The following is a 24,016-nucleotide window of genomic DNA, read 5'->3' as shown; positions in this document are numbered from 1 at the left end:
GTTTTTGTTCCCTCACATCATTCATGTTTTCCCTGAGAGCAGCATTGAACCATCACGAGATAGGGGCAGTAACATCATCCTGACTCCTACAGCTGAGGTGGGTACTAAGTGATTCATTGGCGGTGTTATCAGTACATGCCTTTACCGCAGAACACAAAGCATGCTCAACAGTAATTTCATTGGAGGGAGGGAAGCTCTGACACTGATGTTCTTTCCTTATTTTCTTTCATGTAAAACGTGCCCTTGAGAAAACAATCCTTGACACTTAAGGACGGCATTCAAGCAAAGGAGGCAGTGCAGGAGATGACACAAGGATGTGCTGATTCCTGCATCTGAGGTGGGTAATAAGTGCTTCATTGGCGACGTTATCAATTGGTGCCTTCACTGCAGAACTTAAAAAGGTGTGTGCAACAGTAATTTCAGTGGATGGAGGGAGGCAAGCTCTGACTCTGATTTGCTTTATTTCTTTTCATGTAAAACATGCCGTCGAGAAAACAATCCTTGAGACTTAAGGTCAGCATTCAAGCAACGAAGGCAACTAGATCATGCTGCGGAGCTCATCACGATGTGGAAAGGAACATTGCATTTATGGATGAATTGGGAATGCACATTGGGATGCGCTTGGGGAACATTCACCAAGAATAGACTGAGCTCAGACTCTTGTGACTTTAGAATTAGAATTAGAATTAGAATATTACAGCGCAGTACAGGCCCTTCGGCCCTCGATGTTGCGCCGATCATCTGACCTACACTATTCCATTTACATCCATATGTCTATCCAATGACCACTTAAATGCCCTTAAAGTTGGCGAGTCTACTACTGTTGCAGGCAGGGCGTTCCACGCCCCTACTACTCTCTGCGTAAAGAAACTACCTCTGACATCTGTCCTATATCTTTCACCCCTCAACTTAAAGCTATGTCCCCTCGTGTTTGCCATCCTCATCCGAGGAAAAAGACTCTCACTATCCACCCTATCTAACCCTCTGATTATCTTGTATGTCTCTATTAAGTCACCTCTCCTCCTCCTTCTCTCTAACGAAAACAACCCCAAGTCCCTCAGCCTTTCCTCGTAAGACCTTCCTTCCATACCAGGCAACATCCTAGTAAATCTCCTCTGCACCCTTTCCAAAGCTTCGACATCCTTCCTATAATGCGGTGACCAGAACTGCACGCAATACTCCAGGTGCGGCCTCACCAGAGTTTTGTACAGCTGCATCATGACCCCGTGGCTCTGAAACTCGATCCCCCTACTAATAAAGGCTAACACACCATATGCCTTCTTAACAGCCCTATTAACCTGGGTAGCAACTTTCAGGGATTTATGTACCTGGATACCAAGATCTCTCTGCTCATCTACACTACCAAGAATCTTCCCATTAGCCCAGTACTCTGCATTGCTGTTACTCCTTCCAAAGTGAATCACCTCACACTTCTCCGCATTTTTACCTTCTTCACATGGACAATACAGTAGTGGAATAGAGAGCCAAGCGTTTATTCACCACAAGGCTCTCAAGGAACAATCTCTTTATCTGTGCATAGCAGAGACTCGGCCTGTCTGTCTAACGGGAATGCTGGACACAACACTCATGTATCCATGCACAGCAGTTCCTCGGATACTTAATGAACTTAATAAAACTTTTCAATAATTAAACCCAGAATTGTTTAGGTTTTGTTTTGCATGTTATTTCCCTGACTTTGCAACTGCACTTCAGATATTCAACTATGGTGAGGGGGGGTAGAGGGAGGGGTGTTTGAAGAGGGGGAGGGGTGGGGAGTGCGGGGAGGGGTGGGGAGAGGGAGCATGCAAAATGCAGGGACCAAACAGTTGCAATGCCTGAAGTACTGAGGAGAAGTAGAGAAAGCAACTGGGTAGGGGAGAACGCAACTGGATTGGGCATCCGCAGCTGGAGGGAACGGCTGAATGGAGAGGGCCGGAAGCGAGAGGCCGTAGAGAGCCGCGGGGAGCGAGCGTGCGAAGACCTTGGTGTCACCGGGTCCAGGGACTGGCCAGTAAGTCTTTTGCTGTTGTGTTTATGGCGCATGCACAGAAAAAGGCACTCCCCTTCCGTTCTGCTGCTCCCACCCCCACTCTCACCCCTTCCTCCCTCTCCCCCCAGCTCTCCCCCTCCCCCCTTCCTTACCCCTCCCTCTCCCTCTTTCTCCCCCACCTCTCCCTTTTTCACCCCCCCTCCCCTCCCTCTTTCTCTCCCCCTCCCCTCCCCTCCCTCTTTCTCTCCTTCTTTCTCCCCCTCCCCCTGCCTTACCTCTCCCTCTTTCTCCCCCTCCCCCTGCCTTACCTCTCCCTCTTTCTCCCCTCCCTCTTTCTCCCCCTCCCCCTTCCTTACCTCTCCCTCTTTCGCCCCCCTCCCTCTTTCTCCCCCCTCCCCCTTCCTTACCTCTCCCGCCCCCCTCCCTCTTTCTCCCCCTCCCCCTTCCTTACCTCTCCCGCCCCCTCCCTCTTTCTCCCCCTCCCCCTGCCTTACCTCTCCCTCTTTCTCCCCTCCCTCTTTCTCCCCCCTCCCCCTTCCTTACCTCTCCCGCCCCCCCTCCCTCTTTCTCCCCCCTCCCCCTTCCTTACCTCTCCCGCCCCCCCTCCCTCTTTCTCCCCCCTCCCCCTTCCTTACCTCTCCCGCCCCCCCTCCCTCTTTCTCCCTCTCCCCCTTCCTTACCTCTCCCTCTTTCGCCCCCCCTCCCTCTTTCTCCCCCCTCCCCTCCCTCTTTCTCCCCCCTCCCCTCCCTCTTTCTCCCCCCTCCCCCTTCCTTACCTCTCCCTCTTTCGCCCCCCTCCCCTCCCTCTTTCTCCCCCCCTCCCCTCCCTCTTTCTCCCCCCCTCCCCTCCCTCTTTCTCCCCCCCTCCCCCTTCCTTACCTCTCCCTCTTTCTCCCCCCCTCCCCGGCACCGCTACCGCTGGTCTCCCCGCGCTGATCTCCCCGGCCCCCTCGCTGCTCTCCCCGGCCCCCGCGCTGATCTCCCCGGCCCGCTCCACTCTCTCACTCCGGCCATTGTATTCTGCCACGTGTTTGTTAGTTTTCATCTCTGTGATTTTTTGAGCAGCGCCATCTTTAGTCCTGGCAGCTGCTACAGTCGCAGGCTGTGACGTTTTCGTGGCACATGCTGTATCTGCGCATGTGCCAAAACAGCTCCACCTACCGATCGCGTTGTCAACAATTGCGGTCTTTATTTTACTAGATTGATAACTGGAATGAGCAGGTTGTCTTCTGAGGAAAGGTTGGACAGACTGGACTTAATTTCACTGGACTTTAGAAGGGTGAGGGGAGACTTGATTGAGGTTTATAAGCTCCTGAATAGTCTTTTGACAAGGTGGATGTGGAAAGGATGTTTCCTCTTGTCAGTGAGTCCAGAACTAGGGAGCACTGTTTTAAAATTAGGGGTCGCCCTTTTGGACAGAGCTGAGGAGAAATTTTTTCTCTGAGGGTTGTGCGGTTTTTGAACACTCTGCCTCAGAAGGTGGTGGAGGCGGGGTCATGGAATACTTTTAAGGTGAGGCAGATAGAATCTTGTTCGGCAAGGGAATTAAAGGTTATCAGGGGTAGATGGGAGTGTGGAATTCGAGACACAAACAGATCAGCCATGATCTTATCACATTATACTCCATCTGCCAGATTTTTGTCCACTCACTCAACCTATCTATAATCGGTCTGCAACCTCATGTCCTCTTCACAACATACTTTCCTATCTATCTTTGTGTCATTTGCAAATTTAGCTACCATGCCATCGCTCCCCTCATCTAAGTCATTGATATAAATTGTAAAAAGTTGAGGCCACAGCACAGACCCCTGCAAGACTCCAGTCGTCACACCCTACCAATCAGAAAAGGACCTAAATTTGCATACTCTAAAGCCAGCCAATCTTCTGTCAGTGCTGATACGTTACCCCCTACACCATGAGCTCCTACTTTGCACAATAACCTTTTGTGTGGCACTTTGTCAAATGCCTTCTGGAAATCTAAGTACAGTACGTCAACGGGCTCCCCTTTATTCACAGCACATGTTACTCCTTCAAAGAACTCCAATAAATTGGTTAAACATATGACCATATGAATTAATTAGGAGCAGAAGTAGGCCAATCAGCCTGTTGAGCCTGCTCCGCCATTCAATAAGATCATGGCTGATCTGTTTCTTGCTCAAATTCCACACTCCCATCTACCCCCCAATAACCTTTGATTCCCTTACCTAACAAGAATTTATCTACCTCTGCCTTAAAAGATTCAATGACTCCGCCTCCACCACCTTCTGAGGCAGAGAATTCCAAAGTCGTACAACCCTCAGGGAAAAAAACTTATCCTCCTCTCTTTCCTAAAAGAGCAAACCTTAATTTTCAAACAGTGCCCCGTGATTCTGGACTCACCCACAAGAGGAAACATCCTTTCCACATTCACCCTGTCAAGACTGTTTAAGATCTTATAAACTTCAATCAAATCTCCCCTCACTCTTCTAATATTTCTTCTTGGATACTGTGTCCTACATTGTGATTACTGTTAGGGGGCCTGTAGACCATTCCCACTAGTGATTTCTTTCCCCTACTATTCCTCAGCTCCATCCAAATCGATTCTACATCCTGATCACCTGAACCAAGGTCATCTCTAACTATTGCACCAATGCCATCCTTGATTACAGTGTGACCCCTCCACCTTTACCTAGCTTCATATTCTTCTTGTACGTTATATACTCCTCAATATTGAGAACCCAATCCTTGTCATTCTGCAGCCAGCTCTCTGTAATGGCTATCAGATTGTATTTATTTACTTCAATGTGCACTATCAGTTCGTCTACTTTGTTATGAATGCTATATGCTTTCAGATACAAAGCCTTTAGTTTTGTCTTTTTGTTATCTTTGTAACATTTAGTCTTGACTGTTGGTGTGTTCTTAGGTTTTTTCTCTCTGTCCCTTCCTGCCATTCTCTGACCTTCATTTCCCATATTACTATTCTGCTCTCCTGTCTTAACTCTAGCCCTTGATTTGCTGCATCTACCCAGGCTTGATCCCGCTCCCCCTTGTTTAGTTTAAAGCCCTCTCTACTTCCCTAGTTATATGGTTTGCTAGAACACATGTCTCAGCATGGTTCAGGTGTAGACCGTCCCAACGGTAAAGCCCCCACTTTCCCCATTACTGGTACCAGTGCCCAATGAACCGAAACCCACTTCTCCCACAGCAGTTTTTGAGCCACATATTCATTTCACTAATCTCATGTGCCCACTGCCATTTGGCACCTGGATCAGTAATTACCCTAGAGGTTCTGCTCTTCAATTTGGCGCCGAGCTCATCATACTATCTAAGCAGAACCTCTTTCCCAGTCCTACCTATGTCGTTCATACCTACATGGACCACGGCAACTGGATCCTCCCCTTCCCACTCCACGTTCCTGTCCAGTCCTGGGCAGATGTCCCGAACCCTGGAAACACAACCTTCTGGACTCTCTCTCTCGGCTGCACAGAACAGTGTCAATCCCCCACCTATACTGTCCCCCAATACCACTACGTTTCTATTTGCTCCCCTGTTATGACCAGGTGAGAAAGGCGTCTAGGGGTCTGTTACTGTCTTCACCTGGTCTTATTGTAACGGGGTTTAATTTTAAACACACTGTGTTTTGAGCTCCCCCCTTTGTGAATCCTTATTCACAGCTGTCCAATTTTAAGGCAAAGAAACCAACGCACCAGGTTTTCTCAGGTTTAAAGGAGAAAAGTGAAATTTATTAAAACTTTGACTGAAACTCTAATACGGTTGACACCTACGGATATACGAAGCGCCCACGCCAGCATGCACACGTGATATACACATGCAGATAGGGACAGAAAAAAGAGAAGAAAAGATAAAATGCAACAGTTTGAGACAATACCTTGTTACTTCGAGCTTACGGTCTAGTCCGTTTGTAGGTAATTCTTGCTGTTTCGTTGGGGCCCAGTATTCTGCTTAAACCTTTTTCACGTAGGAGACTTTTCTCTCTTTGAGGTTCACGTGTTTTCACAAGATTCAGTTCCGTGGGAACAGCAGGCAGACAGGAGAGGGTTCTGCTTCAGTTCCAGGAGCACATGGCGTTCTGATCTCCAATACTGTTTTCTCCAATTCAAAAATCTCAGTTCAAAACTCTGCAACAGCCAGTTAGTCATGTGGCTAAAACTGGTCTGACCACATCTTCTGTGTATTAGGAAAGCAACGACTGCGTCCCCATTGTTCCAATACTGTCTGTTACTGTGCAAATGTCTTTCCAGTCAGGGGCTTGCAATTTTAAGTTTTAATGTTCAACATCTACAACTAAAGACATACTTTTCTTGAATATACAGCTATGTAAACCTTACCAATGCTCATAAAGCTTTGCCAATACTAATAAACCTTATTAGTATTTTTTTTTTTTACTGAATTTGAAAATAAAACATTGATAAAAATTGATTAAAACCCTAATTAACTAATTAATAAGTAGAGTAACTAAACCAGAGGGAGGAGATTACTGTATTTAGTTACCATTTAATATTTATAGTAGGAATCTAGCACGAGGGACCATATAGTTAATTATAACAATTTAGTAAGGATTTAACAAGTATTTATTTTAAATTAATTTATTAATTAGTGCTAGAAATGTCAGTTAGAGGGGTGAAGTGCTTCACCTGTGAGATGTGGGAGGTCTGTGACGCTTCCAGCGTTCCGGACAACTACATCTGCAGGAAGTGTACCCAGTTGCAGCTCCTCACAGACCACATGGATCGGTTGGAGCGGCAACTGGATGCACTTAGGAGCATGCAGGTGGCAGAAAGCGTCATAGACAGGAGTTTTAGAGAAGTGGTTACACCCAAGGCAGATAGATGGGTGAACGCTAGAAGGGGCAGGCAGTCAGTGCAGGAATCCCCTGTGGCTATCCCCCTCTCTAACAAGTTTTGGATACTGTTGCGGGGGGGATGGCCTATCAGGGGAAAACAGCAGCAGTCAGAGCAATGGCACCACGGCTGACACTGTTGTTCAGCAGGGAGGGACAAAGCACAGAAGAGAAATAGTTATAGGGGACTCTATAGTCAGGGGCACAGATAGGCGCTTCTGTGGACGTGAAAGAGACTCCCTGGTGCCAGGGTCAAGGATGTCTCTGAACGGACAGGGGACATTCTGAAGGGGGAGGGTGAACAGCCAGAGGTTGTGGTACACATCGGTACCAATGACAAAGGCAGGAAGAGTGACGAGGTCCTGCAGGGGAAGTTAGGTAGAAAGTTAAAAGTCAGGACCTCTAGGGTTGTAATCTCGGGAATACTCCCTGTGCCACGTGCCAGTGAGGCTAGGAATAGGAAGATAGTGCAACTAAACATGTGGCTGAACAGCTGGTGTAGAAGGGAGGGTTTCAGATATCTGGACCATTGGGATCTCTTCAGGGACAGATGGGACCTGTACAAGAAGGTCGGGCTGCATCTAAACTGGAGGGGCACTAATATCCTGGCTGCAAGGTTTGCTAGCGTCACTTGGGAGGGTTTAAACTAGTGTGGCAAGGGGGTGGGAACCAGAGCAGTAGGACAGCTAGTGAAGTAAATGAGGAGGACATAGTAAGTAAGGCCAGTAGGACTAAGAGGAAGAGCAGGCAGGGAGATGTTGCTGAGCACAGCGGGACTGGTGGTCTGAAGTGCATTTGTTTCAATGCGAGAAGTATAACAGGTAAGGCAGATGAACTTAGAGCTTGGATTAGTACTTGGAACTATGATGTTGTTGCTATTACAAAGACTTGGTTGAGGGAAGAACAGGATTGGCAGATAAATGTTCCAGGATTTAGAAGCTTCAGGCGGGATAGAGGGGGATCTAAAAGGGGTGGGGGAGTTGCATTACTGGTTCAGGAGAATATCACAACTGTACTGCGGGAGGACACCTTGGAGGGGTCGTGCAGCGAGGCAATATGGGTGGAGCTCAGGAATAGGAAGGGTGCAGTCACGATGTTGGGGGTTTACTACAGGCCTCCCAACAGCCAGCGGGAGGTAGAGGAGCAGATATGTAGACAGATTTTGGAAAGATGTAAAGGTAACAGGGTTGTAGTGGTGGGTGATTTTAACTTCCCCTAATTTGACTGGGACTCACTTAGTGCTAGGGGCTTGGATGGGGCAGAATTTGGAAGGAGCATCCAGGAGGGCTTCTTGAAACAATCTGGAGATAGTCCAACTAGGGATGGGGCTGTACTGGACCTGGTATTGGGGAATGAGCCCGGCCAGGTGGTCGAAGTTTCAGTGGGGGAGCATTTCGGGAACAGTGACCATAATTCCATAAGTTTTAAGGTACTTGTGGATAAGGATAAGAGTAGTCCTCGGGTGAAGGTGCTAAATTGGGGGAAGGCTAATAATAACAATTTTAGGCAGGAACTGAAGAATTTAGATTGGGGGCGGGTGTTTGAGGGTAAATCAACATCTGACATGTGGGATTCTTTCAAACGTCAGTTGATTAGAATCCAGGACCAGCATCTTCCTGTCAGGAAGAAGGATAAGTTTGGCAAGTTTCGGGAACCTTGGATAACGCGGGATATTGTGAGCCTAGTCAAAAAGAAAAAGGAAGCATTCGTAAGGGCTGGAAGGCTAGGAACAGGCGAATCCCTTGAGGAATATAAAGACAGTAGGAAGGAACTTAAGCAAGGAGTCAGGAGGGTTAAAAGGGGTCATGAAAAGTCATTGGCAAACAGGATTAAGGAAAATCCAAGGCTTTTTATACGTATATAAAGAGCAAGAGGGTAACCAGGGAAAGGGTTGGCCCACTCAAGGACAGAGAAGGGAATCTAAATGTGGAGCCAGAGGAAATGGGCGAGGTACTAAATGAGTACTTTGCATCAGTATTTACCAAAGAGAAGGACTTGGTGGATGATGAGCCGAGGGAAGGAAGTGTAGATAGTCTCAGTCATCTCTATCAAAAAGGAGGTGGTGTTGGGTGTCTTGCAAAGCATTAAGGTAGATAAGTCCCCAGGGCCTGATGGGATCTACCCCAGAATATTGAGGGAGGAAAGGGAAGAAATTGCTGGGGCCTTGACAGAAATCTTTGCATCCTCATTGGCTGCAGGTGAGGTCCCAGAGGATTGGAGAATAGCCAATGTTGTTCCTCTGTTTAAGAAGAGTAGCAAGGATAATCCAGGAAATTATAGGCCGGTGAGCCTTACGCCAGTGGTAGGGAAATTATTAGAGAGGATCATTCGGGACAGGAATTAATTCCATTTGGAAACAAACGAACTTCTTAGCGAGAGGCAGCATGGTTTTGTGAAGGGGAGGACGTCTCTTACTAATTTGATTGAGTTTTTTGAGGAAGTGACGAAGATGATTGATGAAGGAAGGGCAGTGGATGTTGTCTATATGGACTTCAGTAAAGCCTTTGACAAGGTCCCTCATGGCAGACTGGTACAAAAGGTGAAGTCACACGGGATTAGAGGGGAGCTGGCAAGATGGATACAGAACTGGTTCGGTCATAGAAGACAGAGGGTAGCAGTGGAAGGGTGCTTTTCTGAATGGAGGGATGTGACTAGTGATGTTCCGCAGGGATCAGTGCTGGGACCTTTGCCGTTTGTAGGAAATATAAATGATTTGGAGGAAAATGTAGCTGGTCTGATTAGTAAGTTTGCGGACGACACAAAGGTTGGTGGAGTTGCGGATAGTGTTGAGGATTGTCAGAGGATACAGCAGGATATAGATCGGTTGGAGTCTTGGGCGGAGAAATGGCAGATGGAGTTTAATCCGGACAAATGTGAGGTAATGCATTTTGGAAGGTCTAATGCAGGTGGGAAGTATACAGTAAATGGCAGAACACTTTTCATTGCAGCAGCTTATTCGGAAGCAGAGAGTGCGAGCGAGTGATCAGCTGGGAAGGTCAGTTTCAACTTAAACTTAATTTCCTTTTGTTTTCGGCGAACCAGGGGGCTTCTGGGTAAGCAAAAAGCCTATATATTTGGGCCGTTTCTGAACCCAAGACACTACACATGTAGTGTCTCCCACCAGCCCTCCTCCTCTAACCAAAAAAAAAAAAGGACTCGGTGGTGTGTAGATAAGGTAAGGCTTTTTCAATTTCTCTTTTTTTTTTAAACCGTGTGATTGGTAAAAACCTTTCGTTCCTTTTGCATCTATCGAAGTTAAAACTAAGTTAAGCTTAAGATTAAAAATGGCAGGAGATCTCAGAACCGTGTTATGCTCCTCTTGCTCAACGTGGGAGCTCAGGGACACGGCTGATGTCCCTGACTCCTTCACGTGCAGGAAGTGTGTCCAGCTGCAGCTCTTGTTCGACCGCATGACGGCTCTGGAGCTGCGGATGGACTCACTTTGGAGCATCCGCGATGCTGAGGAGGTCGTGGATAGCACGTTTAGTGAATTGGTCACACCGCAGATTAGGATTGCTGAGGGAGAAAGGGAATGGGTGACCAAAAGGTAGAGAAAGAGCAGGAAGGCAGCGCAGGTGTCCCCTGCGGTCATCTCCCTCCAAAACAGGTATACCGTTTTGGATACTGTTGAGGGAGATGGCTCACCAGGGGAAGGCAGCAGTAGCCAGGTTCATGGCACCGTGGCTGGCTCTGCTGTTCGGAAGGGCGGAAAAAAGAGTGGATGGGCTATAGTCATAGGGGATTCGATTGTAAGGGCAGTAGAGAGGCGGTTCTGTGGTCGAAAACGAGACTCCCGAATGTTATGTTGCCTCCCAGGTGCACGGGTCAGGGATGTCTCAGATCGGCTGCAGAACATTCTGACGGGGGAGGGTGAACAGCCAGTTGTCGTTGTGCACATAGGCACCAATGATATAGGTAAAAAAACGGGATGAGATCCTACAAGCAGAATTTAGGGAGTTAGGAGCCAAGTTAAAAAGTAGAACCTCAGAGGTAGTAATCTCAGGATTGCTACCAGTGCCACGTGATAGTCAGAGTAGAAGTGAAAGAATAGTCAGGATGAATGCGTGGCTTGAGAGATGGTGCAGGAGGGAGGGGTTCAGATTTTTGGGACATTGGGACCGGTTCTGGGGGAGGTGGGACTATTACAAATTGGACGGTCTACACCTGGGCCGGACTGGAACCAATGTCCTTGGGGGTACTTTTGCTAACGCTGTTGGGGAGGGTTTAAACTAATGTGGCAGGGGGATGGGAACCAAATGAGGTCAGTAGAGAGTAAGGAGGTAGTAACTAAAGCCTGTAAGGAACTAGATAATGAAGTCAGCGTGACTAAGGGAAAGAGTAGGCAGGGAGCAGATGATGTACGCAAAGGGACTGGTGGCCTGAGGTGCATTTGTTTTAATGCAAGAACTGTGTAATGGAGACTGTGTGTTGAGCCGGAAGAGATAAGTGAGGTTTTGAATGAGTACTTCTCTTCGGTATTTACGAATGAGAAGGGGTGTATTACTGAAGAGGACGGTGGGAAGCAGACTGGTAAGCTCGAGGAAGTGCTCGTTAGGAGGGAAGATGTGTTGGGGTTTTTGAATAACTTGAAGATAGACAAGTCTCCCGGGCCTGACGGGGTATATCCAAGGATGTTATGGGAAGCAAGGGATGAAATTGCAGAGCCGCTGGCAATGATCTTTTCATCTTCTCTGCTGACGGGGGTGGTACCAGGTGATTGGAGGGTGGCAAATGTTGTGCCCCTGTTCAAGAAAGGGAATAGGAACAACCCTGGGAATTACAGGCCAGTTAGTCTTACTTCGGTGGTAGGCAAGTTGATGGAAAAGGTGCTGAGGGATAGGATTTCTGAGCATCTGGAAAGACACTGCTTGATTCGGGACAGTCAGCACGGTTTTGTGAGGGGTAGGTCTTGCCTCACAAGCCTGATTGAATTCTTTGAGCAGGTGACCAAGCAAGTGGATGAGGGTAAACCAGTGGATGTGGTGTACATGGATTTTAGTAAGGCATTTGATAAGGTCCCCCATGGTAGACTTATGGAGAAAGTCAGGAGGCATGGGATAGTGGGGAATGTGGCCAGTTGGATTAAGAATTGGCTAACTGATAGAAGGCAGAGAGTGGTCTTAGATGGTAAATACTCAGCCTGGAGCCCAGTTACCAGTGGCGTGCCGCAGGGATCAGTTCTGGGTCCTCTCCTGTTTGTGATTTTTATTAACGACTTGGATGAGGAAGTCGAAGGGTGGGTCAGTAAATTTGCAGATGATACAAAGGTTGGTGGAGTTGTGGATACCGAGGAGGGCTATTGTCGTCTGCAAAGGGACTTGGATAGGTTGCAGTGCTGGGCTGAAAAGTGGCAGATGGAGTTTAACCCTGAAAAGTGTGAGGTCGTCCATTTTGGAAGGACAAACATGAATGCAAAATACTGGGTTAACGGTAGGGTTCTTGGGCATGTGGAGGAGCAGAGAGACCTTGGGGTCTATGTGCATAGATCATTGAAAGTTGCAACTCAAGTGGATAGGGCTGTGAAGAAGGCATATGGGGTGTTAGCGTTCATTAGCAGAGGGATTGAATTTAAGAGCCGTGAGGTGATGATGCAGCTGTACAGGACCTTGGTAAGGCCTCATTTGGAGTACTGTGTGCAGTTCTGGTCGCCTCATTTTAGGAAGGATGTGGAAGCCTTGGAGAGGGTGCAGAGGAGATTTACCAGGATGTTGCCTGGAATGGAGAATAAGTCTTACGAGGAAAGGCTGAACATTCTAGGCCTCTTCTCATTAGAAAGGAGAAGGATGAGGGGTGACATGATAGAGGTTTATAAGATGATCAGGGGAATAGATAGGGTAGACAGTCAGAAACTTTTTCCCCGGGTGGAGCAAAGCGTTACAAGGGGTCATAAATTTAAGGTGAAGGGTGGGAGATATAAGGGGGATGTCAGGGGAAGGTTCTTTACCCAGAGAGTGGTCGAGGCATGGAATGCCTTGCCCGGGGAAGTTGTTGAGTCAGAAACTTTAGGGACTTTCAAAAGGCTTTTGGATAGGTATATGGATAAAGGAGAATGATGGGGTATAGATTAAATTGTCCTTGACAGAGGACAAAGGATCGGCACAACATTGTGGGCCGAAGGGCCTGTTCTGTGCTGTATGTTCTATGTTCTATGTTCTATGTAACTGTAGTAGGTAAGGCAGATGAACTCAGGGCTTGGATTCGTACCTGGGAGTATGATGTTATTGCTATTACTGAGACTTGGTTGAGGGAAGGGCATGATTGGCAACTAAATATCCCAGGATATCGATGCTTCCGGCGGGATAGAGAGGGAGGTATAAGGGGTGGAGGAGTTGCATTACTGGTCAAAGAGGATATCACAGCTGTGCTGAAGGAGGGCACTATGGAGGACTCGAGCAGTGAGGCAATATGGGCAGAACTCAGAAATAGGAAGGGTGCGGTAACAATGTTGGGGCTGTACTACAGGCCTCCCAACAGCGAGCGTGAGATAGAGGTACAAATATGTAAACAGATTATGGAAAGATGTAGGAGCAACAGGGTGGTGGTGATAGGAGATTTTAATTTTCCCAACATTGACTGGGATTCACTTAGTGTTAGAGGTCTAGATGGAGCAGAATTTGTAAGGAGCATCCAGGAGGGTTTTCTAGAGCAGTATGTAAATAGTCCAACTCGGGAAGGGGCCATACTGGACCTGCTGTTGGGGAATGAGCTCGGCCAGGTGGTTGAAGTTTCAGTAGGGGACTACTTTGGGAATAGTGATCACAATTCCGTAAGTTTTAGAATACTCATGGACAAAGACGAGAGTGGTCCTAAAGGAAGAGTGCTAAATTGGGGGAAGGCCAACTATACCAAAATTCGGCAGGAGCTGGGAAATGTAGATTGGGAGCAGCTGTTTGAAGGTAAATCCACATTTGATATGTGGGAGGCTTTTAAAGAGAGGTTGATTAGCGTGCAGGAAAGACATGTTCCTGTGAAAATGAGGGATAGAAATGGCAAGATTAGGGAACCATGGATGGCAGGTGAAATTGTGAGACTAGCTAAGAGGAAAAAGGAAGCATACATAAGGTCTAGGAGGCTGAAGAAAGATGAAGCTTTGAAAGAATATCGGGAATGTAGGACCAATCTGAAACGAGGAATTAAGAGGGCTAAAAGGGGTCATGAAATATCTTTAGCAAACAGGGTTAAGGAAAATCCCAAAGCCTTTTATTCATATAGAAGGAACAAGAGGGTAACTGGAGAAAGGATTGGCCCACTCAAGGACAAAGGAGGAAAGTTATGCGTGGAGTCAGAGAAAATGGGTGAGATTCTAAACGAGTACTTTGCATCGGTATTCACCGAGGAGAGGGACATGACGGATGTTGAGGTTAGGGACAGACGTTTGATTACTCTAGGTCAAGTCGGCAGAAGGAGGGAGGAAGTGTTGGGTATTCTAAAAGGCATTAAGGTGGACAAGTCCCCAGGTCCGGATGGGATCTATCCCAGGTTACTGAGGGAAGCGAGAGAGGAAATAGCTGGGGCCTTAACAGATATCTTTGCAGCATCCTTAAACACGGGTGAGGTCCCAGAGGACTGGAGAATTGCTAATGTTGTCCCCTTGTTTAAGAAGGGTAGCAGGGATAATCCAGGTAATTATAGACCGGTGAGCCGGAAGTCAGTGGTAGGGAAGCTGCTGGAGAAGATACTGAGGGATAGGATCTATTCCCATTTGGAAGAAAATGGGAATATCAGTGATAGGCAACATGGTTTTGTGCAGGGAAGGTCATGTCTTACCAGCTTAATAGAATTCTTTGAGGAAGTGACAAAGTTGATTGATGAGGGAAGGGCTGTAGATGTCATATACATGGACTTCAGTAAGGCGTTTGATAAGGTTCCCCATGGTAGGTTGATGGAGAAAGTGAAGTCGCATGGGGTCCAGGGTGTACTAGCTAGATGGATAAAGAACTGGCTGGGCAACAGGAGACAGAGAGTAGCAGTGGAAGGGAGTTTCTCAAAATGGAGACGTGTGACCAGTGGTGTTCCACAGGGATCCGTGCTGGGACCACTGTTGTTTGTGATATACATAAATGATTTGGAGGAAAATATAGGTGGTCTGATTAGCAAGTTTGCAGACGACACTAAGATTGGTGGAGTAGCAGATAATGAAGGGGACTGTCAGAGAATACAGCAGAATATAGATAGATTGGAGAGTTGGGCAGAGAAATGGCAGATGGAGTTCAATCAGGGCAAATGTGAGGTGATGCATTTTGGAAGATCCAATTCAAGAGTGAACTATACAGTAAATGGAAAAGTCCTGTGGAAAATTGATGTACAGAGAGATTTGGGTGTTCAGGTCCATTGTTCCCTGAAGGTGGCAACGCAGGTCAATAGAGTGGTCAAGAAGGCATACGGCATACTTTCCTTCATCGGACAGGGTATTGAGTACAAGAGTTGGCAGGTCATGTTACAGTTGTATAGGGCTTTGGTTCGGCCACATTTGGAATACTGCGTGCAGTTCTGGTCGCCACATTACCAAAAGGATGTGGATGCTTTGGAGAGGGTGCAGAGGAGGTTCACCAGGATGTTGCCTGGTATGGAGGGCGCTAGCTATGAAGAGAGGTTGAGTAGATTAGGATTATTTTCATTAGAAAGACGGAGGTTGAGGGGGGACCTGATCGAGGTGTACAAAATCATGAGAGGTATAGACAGGGTGGATAGCAAGAAGCTTTTTCCCCCCCAGAGTGGGGGATTCAATTACTCGGGGTCACGAATTCAAAGTGAGAGGGGAAAAGTTTAGGGGGGATATGCGTGGAAAGTTCTTTACGCATAGGGTGGTGGGTGCCTGGAACGCGTTGCCAGCGGAGGTGGTAGACGCGGGCACGATAGCGTCTTTTAAGATGTATCTAGACAGATACATGAATGGGCAGGAAGCAAAGAGATACAGACCCTTAGAAAATAGGCGACATGTTTAGATAGAGGATCTGGATCGGTGCAGGTTTGGAGGGCCGAAGGGCCTGTTCCTGTTCTGTAATTTTCTTTGTTCTTAGGAGTATCGATAGGCAGAGAGATCTGGGTGTACAGGTCCACAGGTCACTAAAAGTGGCAACGCAGGTGGATAAGGTAGTCAAGAAGACATACGGCATACTTGCCTTCATCGGTCGGGGCATAGAATATAAAAATTGGCAAGTCATGCTGCAGCTGTGCAGATGTTTAGTTCGGCCACACTTAGAATATTGCGTGAAATTCTGGTCGCCACACTACCAGAAGGACTTGGAGGCTTTGGAGAGGGTACAGAAGAGGTTTACCAGGATGTTGCCTGGTCTGGAGGGCATTAGCTATGAGGAGAGGTTGGATAAACTCGGATTGTTTTCACTGGAACGACGGAGGTGGAGGGGTGACATGATGGAGGTTTACAAAGTTATGAGCGGCATGGACAGAGTGGATAGTCAGAAGCTTTTTCCCAGGGTGGAAGAGTCAGTTACTAGGGGGCATTGGTTTAAAGGTGAGAGGGGCAAGGTTTGGAGGGGATGTGCGAGGCAAGTTCTTTACACAGAGGGTGGTGAGTGCCTAGAACTTGCTGCCGGGGGAGGTGGTGGAAGCAGATACGATAGCGATGTTTAAGAGGCATCTTGACAAATACATGAATAGGATGGGAATAAAGGGATACGGTCCCCACAAGTGCAGAAGGTTTTAGTTTAGGCAGACATCAAGATCGGCGCAGGCTTGGAGGGCCGAATGGCCTGTTCCTGTGCTGTACTGTTCTTTGTTCTTTTGTTCTCATCAGTAAACCTTCCAAATACTGATAAACCCGAATAATACTTAATGTAGCTCATGTATTAATTTGTCCTAATTTGAACCAATGCATTCCCTGCTGGTTGCTGTCTCTCACTCCGTATGATAAATGATAAAAATCCACCTTAGCTCTTCGTTTATATACTAATGAATCACTCAAGTCTTATTTTATATTTGATTGATTTAGATTAAATTCAATTATACGCTTACCAGTATGCTCACCCCAGCCGGCTTTCTGTTTCCCTGCTCTCTGTTGATTGTGACATCACTCTTCGATTTTATTTTTCCCTGCTCCGCTCTGCCCCTCGCTATCTCTGGCCTCCGATTTTTGGCGAGCTTTTTAAATCTCTAGGCTGTTCCGCTGCTCCCTGTCTCTTTCTCTCCCAAGTGGAGATGGTTAGATTTTCCCTTATTCAAGACGGTCATTGCCTGGCACTTTTGTGCCACAAATGTTACTTGCCACTTGTCAGCCCAAGCCTGACTGTTGTCCAGATTTTGCTGCAGAGAGGCACGCACTGCTTCAGCATCTGAGGAGTTGCAAATGATTCTGAGCATTGTGCAGTCATCAGTGAACATCCCCATTTCTGACTTAATGACGGAGGGAAGATCATTGATGAAGCAGTAGATGATGGTTGAGCCTGGGACACTACCCTGAGGAACTCCTGCAGTGATGTCCTGGAGCTGAGATGATTGGCCTCCAACAACCACAATCATCTTCCTTTGTGCTAGATATGACTGCAACCAGTGGAGAGATTTTTTCCCCGATTCCCATTGACCTCAGTTTTGCTGGGGCTCCTTGATGCCATACTCGGTCAAACACTGCCTTGATGTCAAGGGCAGTCACTCTCACCTCACCTCTTGAGTTCAGCTCTTTTGTCCATGTTTGGTCCAAGGCTGTAATGAGGGCAGGAGCTAAGCGGTTCTGGTGGAACCCAAACCTGAGCAGGTTATTGCTGTTTAAGTGGCGCTGATAGCACTGTTGATGACACCTTCCATCACTTTACTGATGATTGAGAGTAGGCTGATGAGATGGTAATTGGCCGGGTTGGATTTGTCCTGCTTTTTGTGTACAGGATATACCTGGGTAATTTTCCACATTGCTGGGTAGATGCCAATGTTGTAGCTGTACTGGAACAGCTTGGCTAGGGGCACGGCAAGTTCTGGAGCACAGGTCTTCAGTATAGTTGCCAGAATGTTGTCAGGGCCCGTAGCCTTTGCAGTATTTGCAGCTTAATGGTAATGGTAGAGTGGGGGATATGCCAGGCCATGAGGTTACAGATTATGTTTGACTACAATTCTACTGTTGCTGATGGCCCACAGCGCTTCATGGATGCCCAGTTTTGAGCTGCCAGATCTGTTCTGAATCAATCCCATTTAGCACGGTGGTAGTGCCACACAAGATGATGGAGTGTATCCTCAATGTGATGACGGGACTTCGTTTGCACATGGATTGTGCAGTGGTCACTCCTACCAATACTGTCATAGACAGATGCATCTGCACTAGGTGAGGACTGGTGAGGACACCACCTGCCACAGCCTAGACTGGCAGATATGTCCTTCAGTACTCGGCCCACTCTGTCAGTAGTGGTACTACCAAGCCAGTCTTGGTGAGGGATACTGAAGTCCCCCATCTAGAGTACATTCTGTGCCCTTACCACCCTCACTGCTTCTTCCAAATGGTGTTCAATATGGAGGAGTACCAATTCAGCAGCTGAGAAAGCACACTTTAAGAAGGATGTGAAGGCTTTAGAGAGGATGCAGAAAGGTTTACAAGATTGGTTCCAGGAATGAGGGACTTCAGTTATGAGAATAAATTGGAGAAGCTGGGATGCACAGCATGAGAGTATGATAAGCACAGATTCACTTGTTGCTTTCAAAAAGGGAATTGGGTAAGCACCCGAGGAGAAAAAATTGCTGGGCTACAGGTAAAGGGCAGGAGAGTGGGACCAGCAGATCTGCTGTTGCAGAGAGCCAGCACAGACACAACTGGCCAAATGGCTTCCTTCTGTGCTGTAACCAATGATTCTATGTAACAAAAGCATGGATGAGTGTTTCTACAGAAGATAAACTGAGGCACGGACGGAGTCAGGTGTGGTATACAGGTGGAAATAGGTGGTCTTAGTGATGTGTGGTTAGAAGCTCATCTTGGGTCAAATATGATACCAAGGTTGCAATGTTCACTGATGACTGCACAATGTTCAGTACCAGTTGTGACTCCTCAGATACTGAAGCAGTCCGTGTAAAAATATAGCAAGAGCGGGACAATATCCAGGTTTGGGCTGAGAAGTAACAAGTAACATTCGCACCATACGAACCAAGAACAAAGAACAGTACAGCACAGGAACAGGCCATTCGGCCCTCCAAGCCTGCACCGATCTTGATGCCTGCCTAAACTAAAACCTTCCGCACTTCCGGGGACCGTATCCCTCTATTCCAGGCAAGTGCCAGGCAATGACCATCTCCAACAAGTGAGAATCTAACCATCTCCCCTCGACATTCAATGGCATTACAATCACTGAATCCCCCCACTATTGGGTTACCATTGACCAGAAACTGAACTGGAGTAGCCGTATAAATACAGTGGCTACAAGAGGTCAGCGGCTAGGAATTCTGTGGTAAGTAACTCACCTCCTGACTCCCCAAAACCTGTCCACCATCTACAAGGCACAAATCAGGAATGCGATGGAATACTCTCCACTTGCCTGGAGAGTTATGAGAATAAATTGGAGATTTCCAGAAGGTATTTGACAAGATGCCACATAAAAGGTTATTGCACAAAGTAGAAGCGCATGGTGTAGGGAGTAACATACTGGCATGGTTAGAAGATTGGCTGGCTAGCAGAATACAGAGAGTATGCATAAATGGGTCCTTTTCTGATTGGCAGAATGTGATGAGTGGAATCCCGCAGGGGTCTGTGATGGGACCTCAACTTTTTACAATTTATATCAATGACTTAGATGAGGGGAGCGATGACTCGGTAGCTAAATTCGCAGATGACACAAAGATAGGTAGGAAAGTATGTTGTGAAGAGGACATAAGCAGGTTACAGACCAATATAGACAGGTTGAGTGAGTGGGCAAAAATCTGGCAGATGGAGTATAACGTGGAAAAATGTGAAGTTTTCCACTTTGGCAGGGAGAATCTTTTTAAAAAGAGTATTACTTAAACGGAGAATGACTGCAGAATTCCGAGGTGCCGAGGGATCTAGGTGTTCTAGTGCATGAGTCACAAATATTAGTAGACAGGTACAGCAAGTAATAAAAGGTGGCTAATGGAATGCTATCCTTTATTACGAGAGGAATTGAAAATAAAAGTAAGGATGTTATGCTTCAGTTAAACAGGGCATTGGTGAGACCACATCTCGAATACTGTGTGCAGTTTTGGTCGCCTTATTTAAGCAAGGATGTAAATGCTTTGGAAGCGGTTCAGAGGAGGTTTATTAGATTGATATCTGGAATGAACGGGTTGTCTTATGAGGAAAGGTTGGACAGACTGGGCTTGTTTTCACTGGAGTTTAGAAGGGTGAGGGGAGACTTGATTCGCAGTGGTTAGCACTGCAGCCTCACAGCTCCAGTGACCCGGGTTCGATTCCGGGTACTGCCTGTGTGGAGTTTGCAAGTTCTCCCTGTGTCTGCGTGGGTTTTCTCCGGGTGCTCCGGTTTCCTCCCACAAGCCAAAAGACTTGCAGGTTGATAGGTAAATTGGCCATTATAAATTGTCACTAGTATAGGTAGGTGGTAGGGAAATATAGGGACAGGTGGGGATGTTTGGTAGGAATATGGGATTAGTGTAGGATTATTATAAATGGGTGGTTGATGTTCGGCACAGACTCAGTGGGCCGAAGGGCCTGTTTCAGTGCTGTATCTCTAATCTAATCTAATCTAAATAAGAGCCTGAACGGTCTTGACAAGGTGGATGTGGAAAGAATGTTTCCTCTTGTGGGGGAGTCCAGAACTTGGGGGCACTGTTTTAATATTAGGGGTCATCCTTTTAGGACAGAGGAGAATTTTTTTCTCTGAGAGTTTTGCAACTTAGGAACGTTCTGCCTCAGAAGGTGGTGGAGGCGGGGTCATTGAATCTTTTAAGGCGGAGGTAGATAGATTCTTGTGAGGCAAGGGAATCAAAGGTTATTGTGGGCAGATGGGAGTGTGGAATTCGAGAAACAAACAGATCAGCCATGATCTTATTGAATGGCAGAGCAGGCTCGAGGGGCCGAATGGCCTACTTCTACTCCTAATTCATATGAATGCATGAGTGTAGCTCCAACAACACTCAAAACCATCCAGGACAAAGCAGCCCGCTTGACTGTCACCCCATCTACAGACATTCACTCCCTTCACCACCGATGCACAGTGGCAGCAGTGTGTACCATCTACAAGATGCACTGCAGCAATGCACCAAGGCTCCTTAGACAGCACCTTCGTAACCCGTGACCTCTACCAACTAGAAGGACAAGGGGAGCAGATACATGGGAACACCTCCACCTGCAAGTTCCCCTCAAAGCAACACACCATCCTGACTTGGAACTATATCACCATTCCTTCACTGTCGCTGGGTCAAAATCCTGGACTCCCTTCCTAACAGCACTGTGGATGTACCTACCCCACATGGACTGCAGCAATTCAAGAAGGCAGCTCACCACCTTCTCAAATGCTGGCCTAGCCAGCTATGTCCACAAAAAGCCTCAGTTACCAGCCAGAGGGATGGAGTCGGTGACTTGGGAATGGAATTTGTAGAAGGGACCCATTACGTTCACATGAAGTGCAGCGATCAAAAATACAAGAATCCAAACTGACGAGTTTGAGAATGTCCACTTTCTTTAAAAGAAAAGTCCAATGAGCTGCAAAATGACCACTGAAGGTCAAATTGTATATTCAAACTGTCTTACCCTCTGATAAGGATACATTCCAAGCTAAGAGGTGTCAATTACACCCATCCTGAACCCATCAAGAGACATTATTGAAATGAACAGTTTCTTCTGAAAAAAAGACGGTGTGAAATAGCCACATCCTGGGCCACTGTCAGTCAGTACAGGAAGGCTGATCTGCCTCTCCCAACAGAGGCGAGATGCGAGACCATTTTGACCTTAAAAAATAGCTCTCTCAAGAGAGAGAGCACCAGAACAAACATCACGGAAGCCTGCAAAGCTGAGAGCAGGGAGAAATCCGCAAAAGCCAAAGAAGGTGCTGTTAGGAAGGGAGTTCCAGGATTTTGATCCAGTGACAGTAAAGGAACGGCGATATAGTTCCAAGTCAGGATGTGTGGCTTGGAGGGGAACGTTGGTGGTGGTGTTCCCAAGCATCTGCTGCCCTTGTCCATCTAGGTAGTAGAGGTTGCGGGTTTGAAAGCTGCTGTCTAAGGAGCCTTGCTGCAGTGCAACTTGTAGATTGTACCCACTGCTGCTACTATGCACCAGTGATGGGAGTGAATGTTTATGGTAGTGGATGGGGTGCCAATCAAGCGGGCCGCTTTATACTTTATGTTGTTGAGCTTCTTGAGTGTTGTTGGAGCTGAAATCATCGAGGCATTTTTTAAAATTCTTTCGTGGGTTGTGGACGTCACTGGTAAGCCAGTATTTGTTGTCCATCCCTAATTGCCCTTGAACCGAGTGGCTTGCTAGGCCATTTCAAAGGGCAGTTAAGAGTCAACCACATTGCTGTGTGTCTGGAGTCACAAGTAAGCCAGATCAGGCAAGGACACCAAATTTCCTCCCCTGAAGGACATTCGTGAACCAGATGGGTTTTTACGACAAGCAATGAGTTTCATGGCACCATTACTGAGCTTGCAATTCCAGATTTTCATTAATTAATTAAATTTTAATTCTACCAGCTGCCATGGTGGGATCTGAACCATGTCCCTCGGCCTCTGGGGTACTAGTCCAGTGACACCACCATTACGCCACCATCTCCCCTCTTGGTGAGGGGACAGTATTCCATCACATTCCTTATTTGTGCCTTTTAGATGATCAAGAGGCTTTAGGGAGTCAGATGGTGAGTTACTCACCACAGTATTCCCAGTCTCTGACCTGCTCTTGTAACCACAGTATTTATATTGCAAGTGATACTCTGGAAACAGTTAGATAGATAAGAATGGAACCAGGTCAGTGCAGTCCCACCCAGTTGGACGATAGCACACAGGTAATGGAGGATGATGTGCTCAACTGTGTCAACAGTCCAGTGTACAATACGCCCAAATTGTAGAGACTCCAACACAGTGTGCGATGCAAAGTGACTTTGCTGCTCACTGACAGACTCTGTGCCCAGACCTGCTGTGGTGAAATGGACTATTCAAACACTGCCTTTTCCAGTCTATTCACCTCTGGATCAGGGAAGTGAGGGGAGGCAGGGACAAGCAGAATTTTCATATTAGGGACTCTCACCGGGGAACGGGTCCCTTTCTCTCCCGAAGGTGCTGACTCTCACTGAGGTACAGTTAAAGCCACTCTGTAATTAACCCAAGAGCCTTTCTTCATGTCTGTATCAAGACTGAGCATCAGCCTGTTATTCAGTTATAGGAAACATCACATTTGAGCCTAATACTACATAACTGCACCAAGAAATTGCAGATAGCACTGCAGCTAAATCCAGCCTGGGATCCCTCACATCAGACCCCAGTCAGGGGTTACAGCATCAACAAAAACACAACTGTGAATTATTACAGACTTGAATGTTTTTCACACAGTGGATAGGTGATACTAAAGTAGAAATTGTTACAAACAGCATATTTTCACAATGAAAATTTAGTGATGGAAAAAAAGACTCCCATTTCTACAGCACCTTTCCTGACTTCAGGACATCCCAAAGCACTTTACAGCCAATGATTTACTTTTAGTTACCGTTATGTAGAGGAATAAAATTGATGCAAGTGCAGTGCAGAGAGTGCCCAAGTTAACGGGTCAGATGTACAGCAGGGATGGGATCGCCTTTCAACTTGATCTGGTCCATATTTCATAACTGTGATCGGTCAGCCCATCAGGGGAGACTTTAGATCCTCTTCTTTAGTCGAATGGAAGTCACTTCCTGGGGATCCTCCATGTACTGAAATCCAACCAGCATTCCCAGGATAGTGAAACCTCAGGACAGAGGGGGAAAAGTCAGTGAAAGGAAATGCAACAAATGCAGGACAACAGGTAATACAAAGACATTCCTTTGTTCAAGGGATATGGGCATCACTGGCTAGGCCAGCATTTATTGCCCATTCCTAATTGCCCTTGAAAAGGTGGTAGTGAGCTGCCTTCCATGCAGTCTATGTGGTGTGGGTAGACCCACAGTGCTGTTAGGGGGTGAGTTCCAGGATTTTGACCCAGTCACAGTGAAAAAAACGCAATATACTTCCAAGTCAGGATAGTGTGTGTCTTGGAAAATTCCAGAGCTCAAGGGCCATTGATAAAAGGCTGCATTTGCTGACAACACAACCACTAG

At 46.9% G+C, this 24,016-nt stretch overlaps 1 protein-coding gene across 2 annotated transcripts in view; it reads right to left on the bottom strand.

The window, feature by feature from the left end:
• Nucleotides 1–23,318: 23,318 nt before the first annotated feature.
• The window catches only part of erg28 (ergosterol biosynthesis 28 homolog), a 59,164-nt gene continuing 58,466 nt past the window's right edge, over nt 23,319–24,016 (bottom strand). For both annotated transcript variants that reach the window (XM_068038427.1, XM_068038426.1), the window contains exon 5: nt 23,319–23,667. In XM_068038427.1, the coding sequence (XP_067894528.1) occupies nt 23,579–23,667 (89 nt within the window). In that variant the 3' untranslated portion in view covers nt 23,319–23,578. The remainder of the gene's footprint in view (nt 23,668–24,016) is intronic.

The sequence above is a fragment of the Heterodontus francisci genome, chromosome 9 (assembly GCF_036365525.1).
Source record: "Heterodontus francisci isolate sHetFra1 chromosome 9, sHetFra1.hap1, whole genome shotgun sequence".
In the NCBI taxonomy this organism is placed as follows: Eukaryota; Metazoa; Chordata; class Chondrichthyes; order Heterodontiformes; family Heterodontidae; genus Heterodontus; species Heterodontus francisci.
This window is presented reverse-complemented; position numbering and strand designations above follow the sequence as displayed.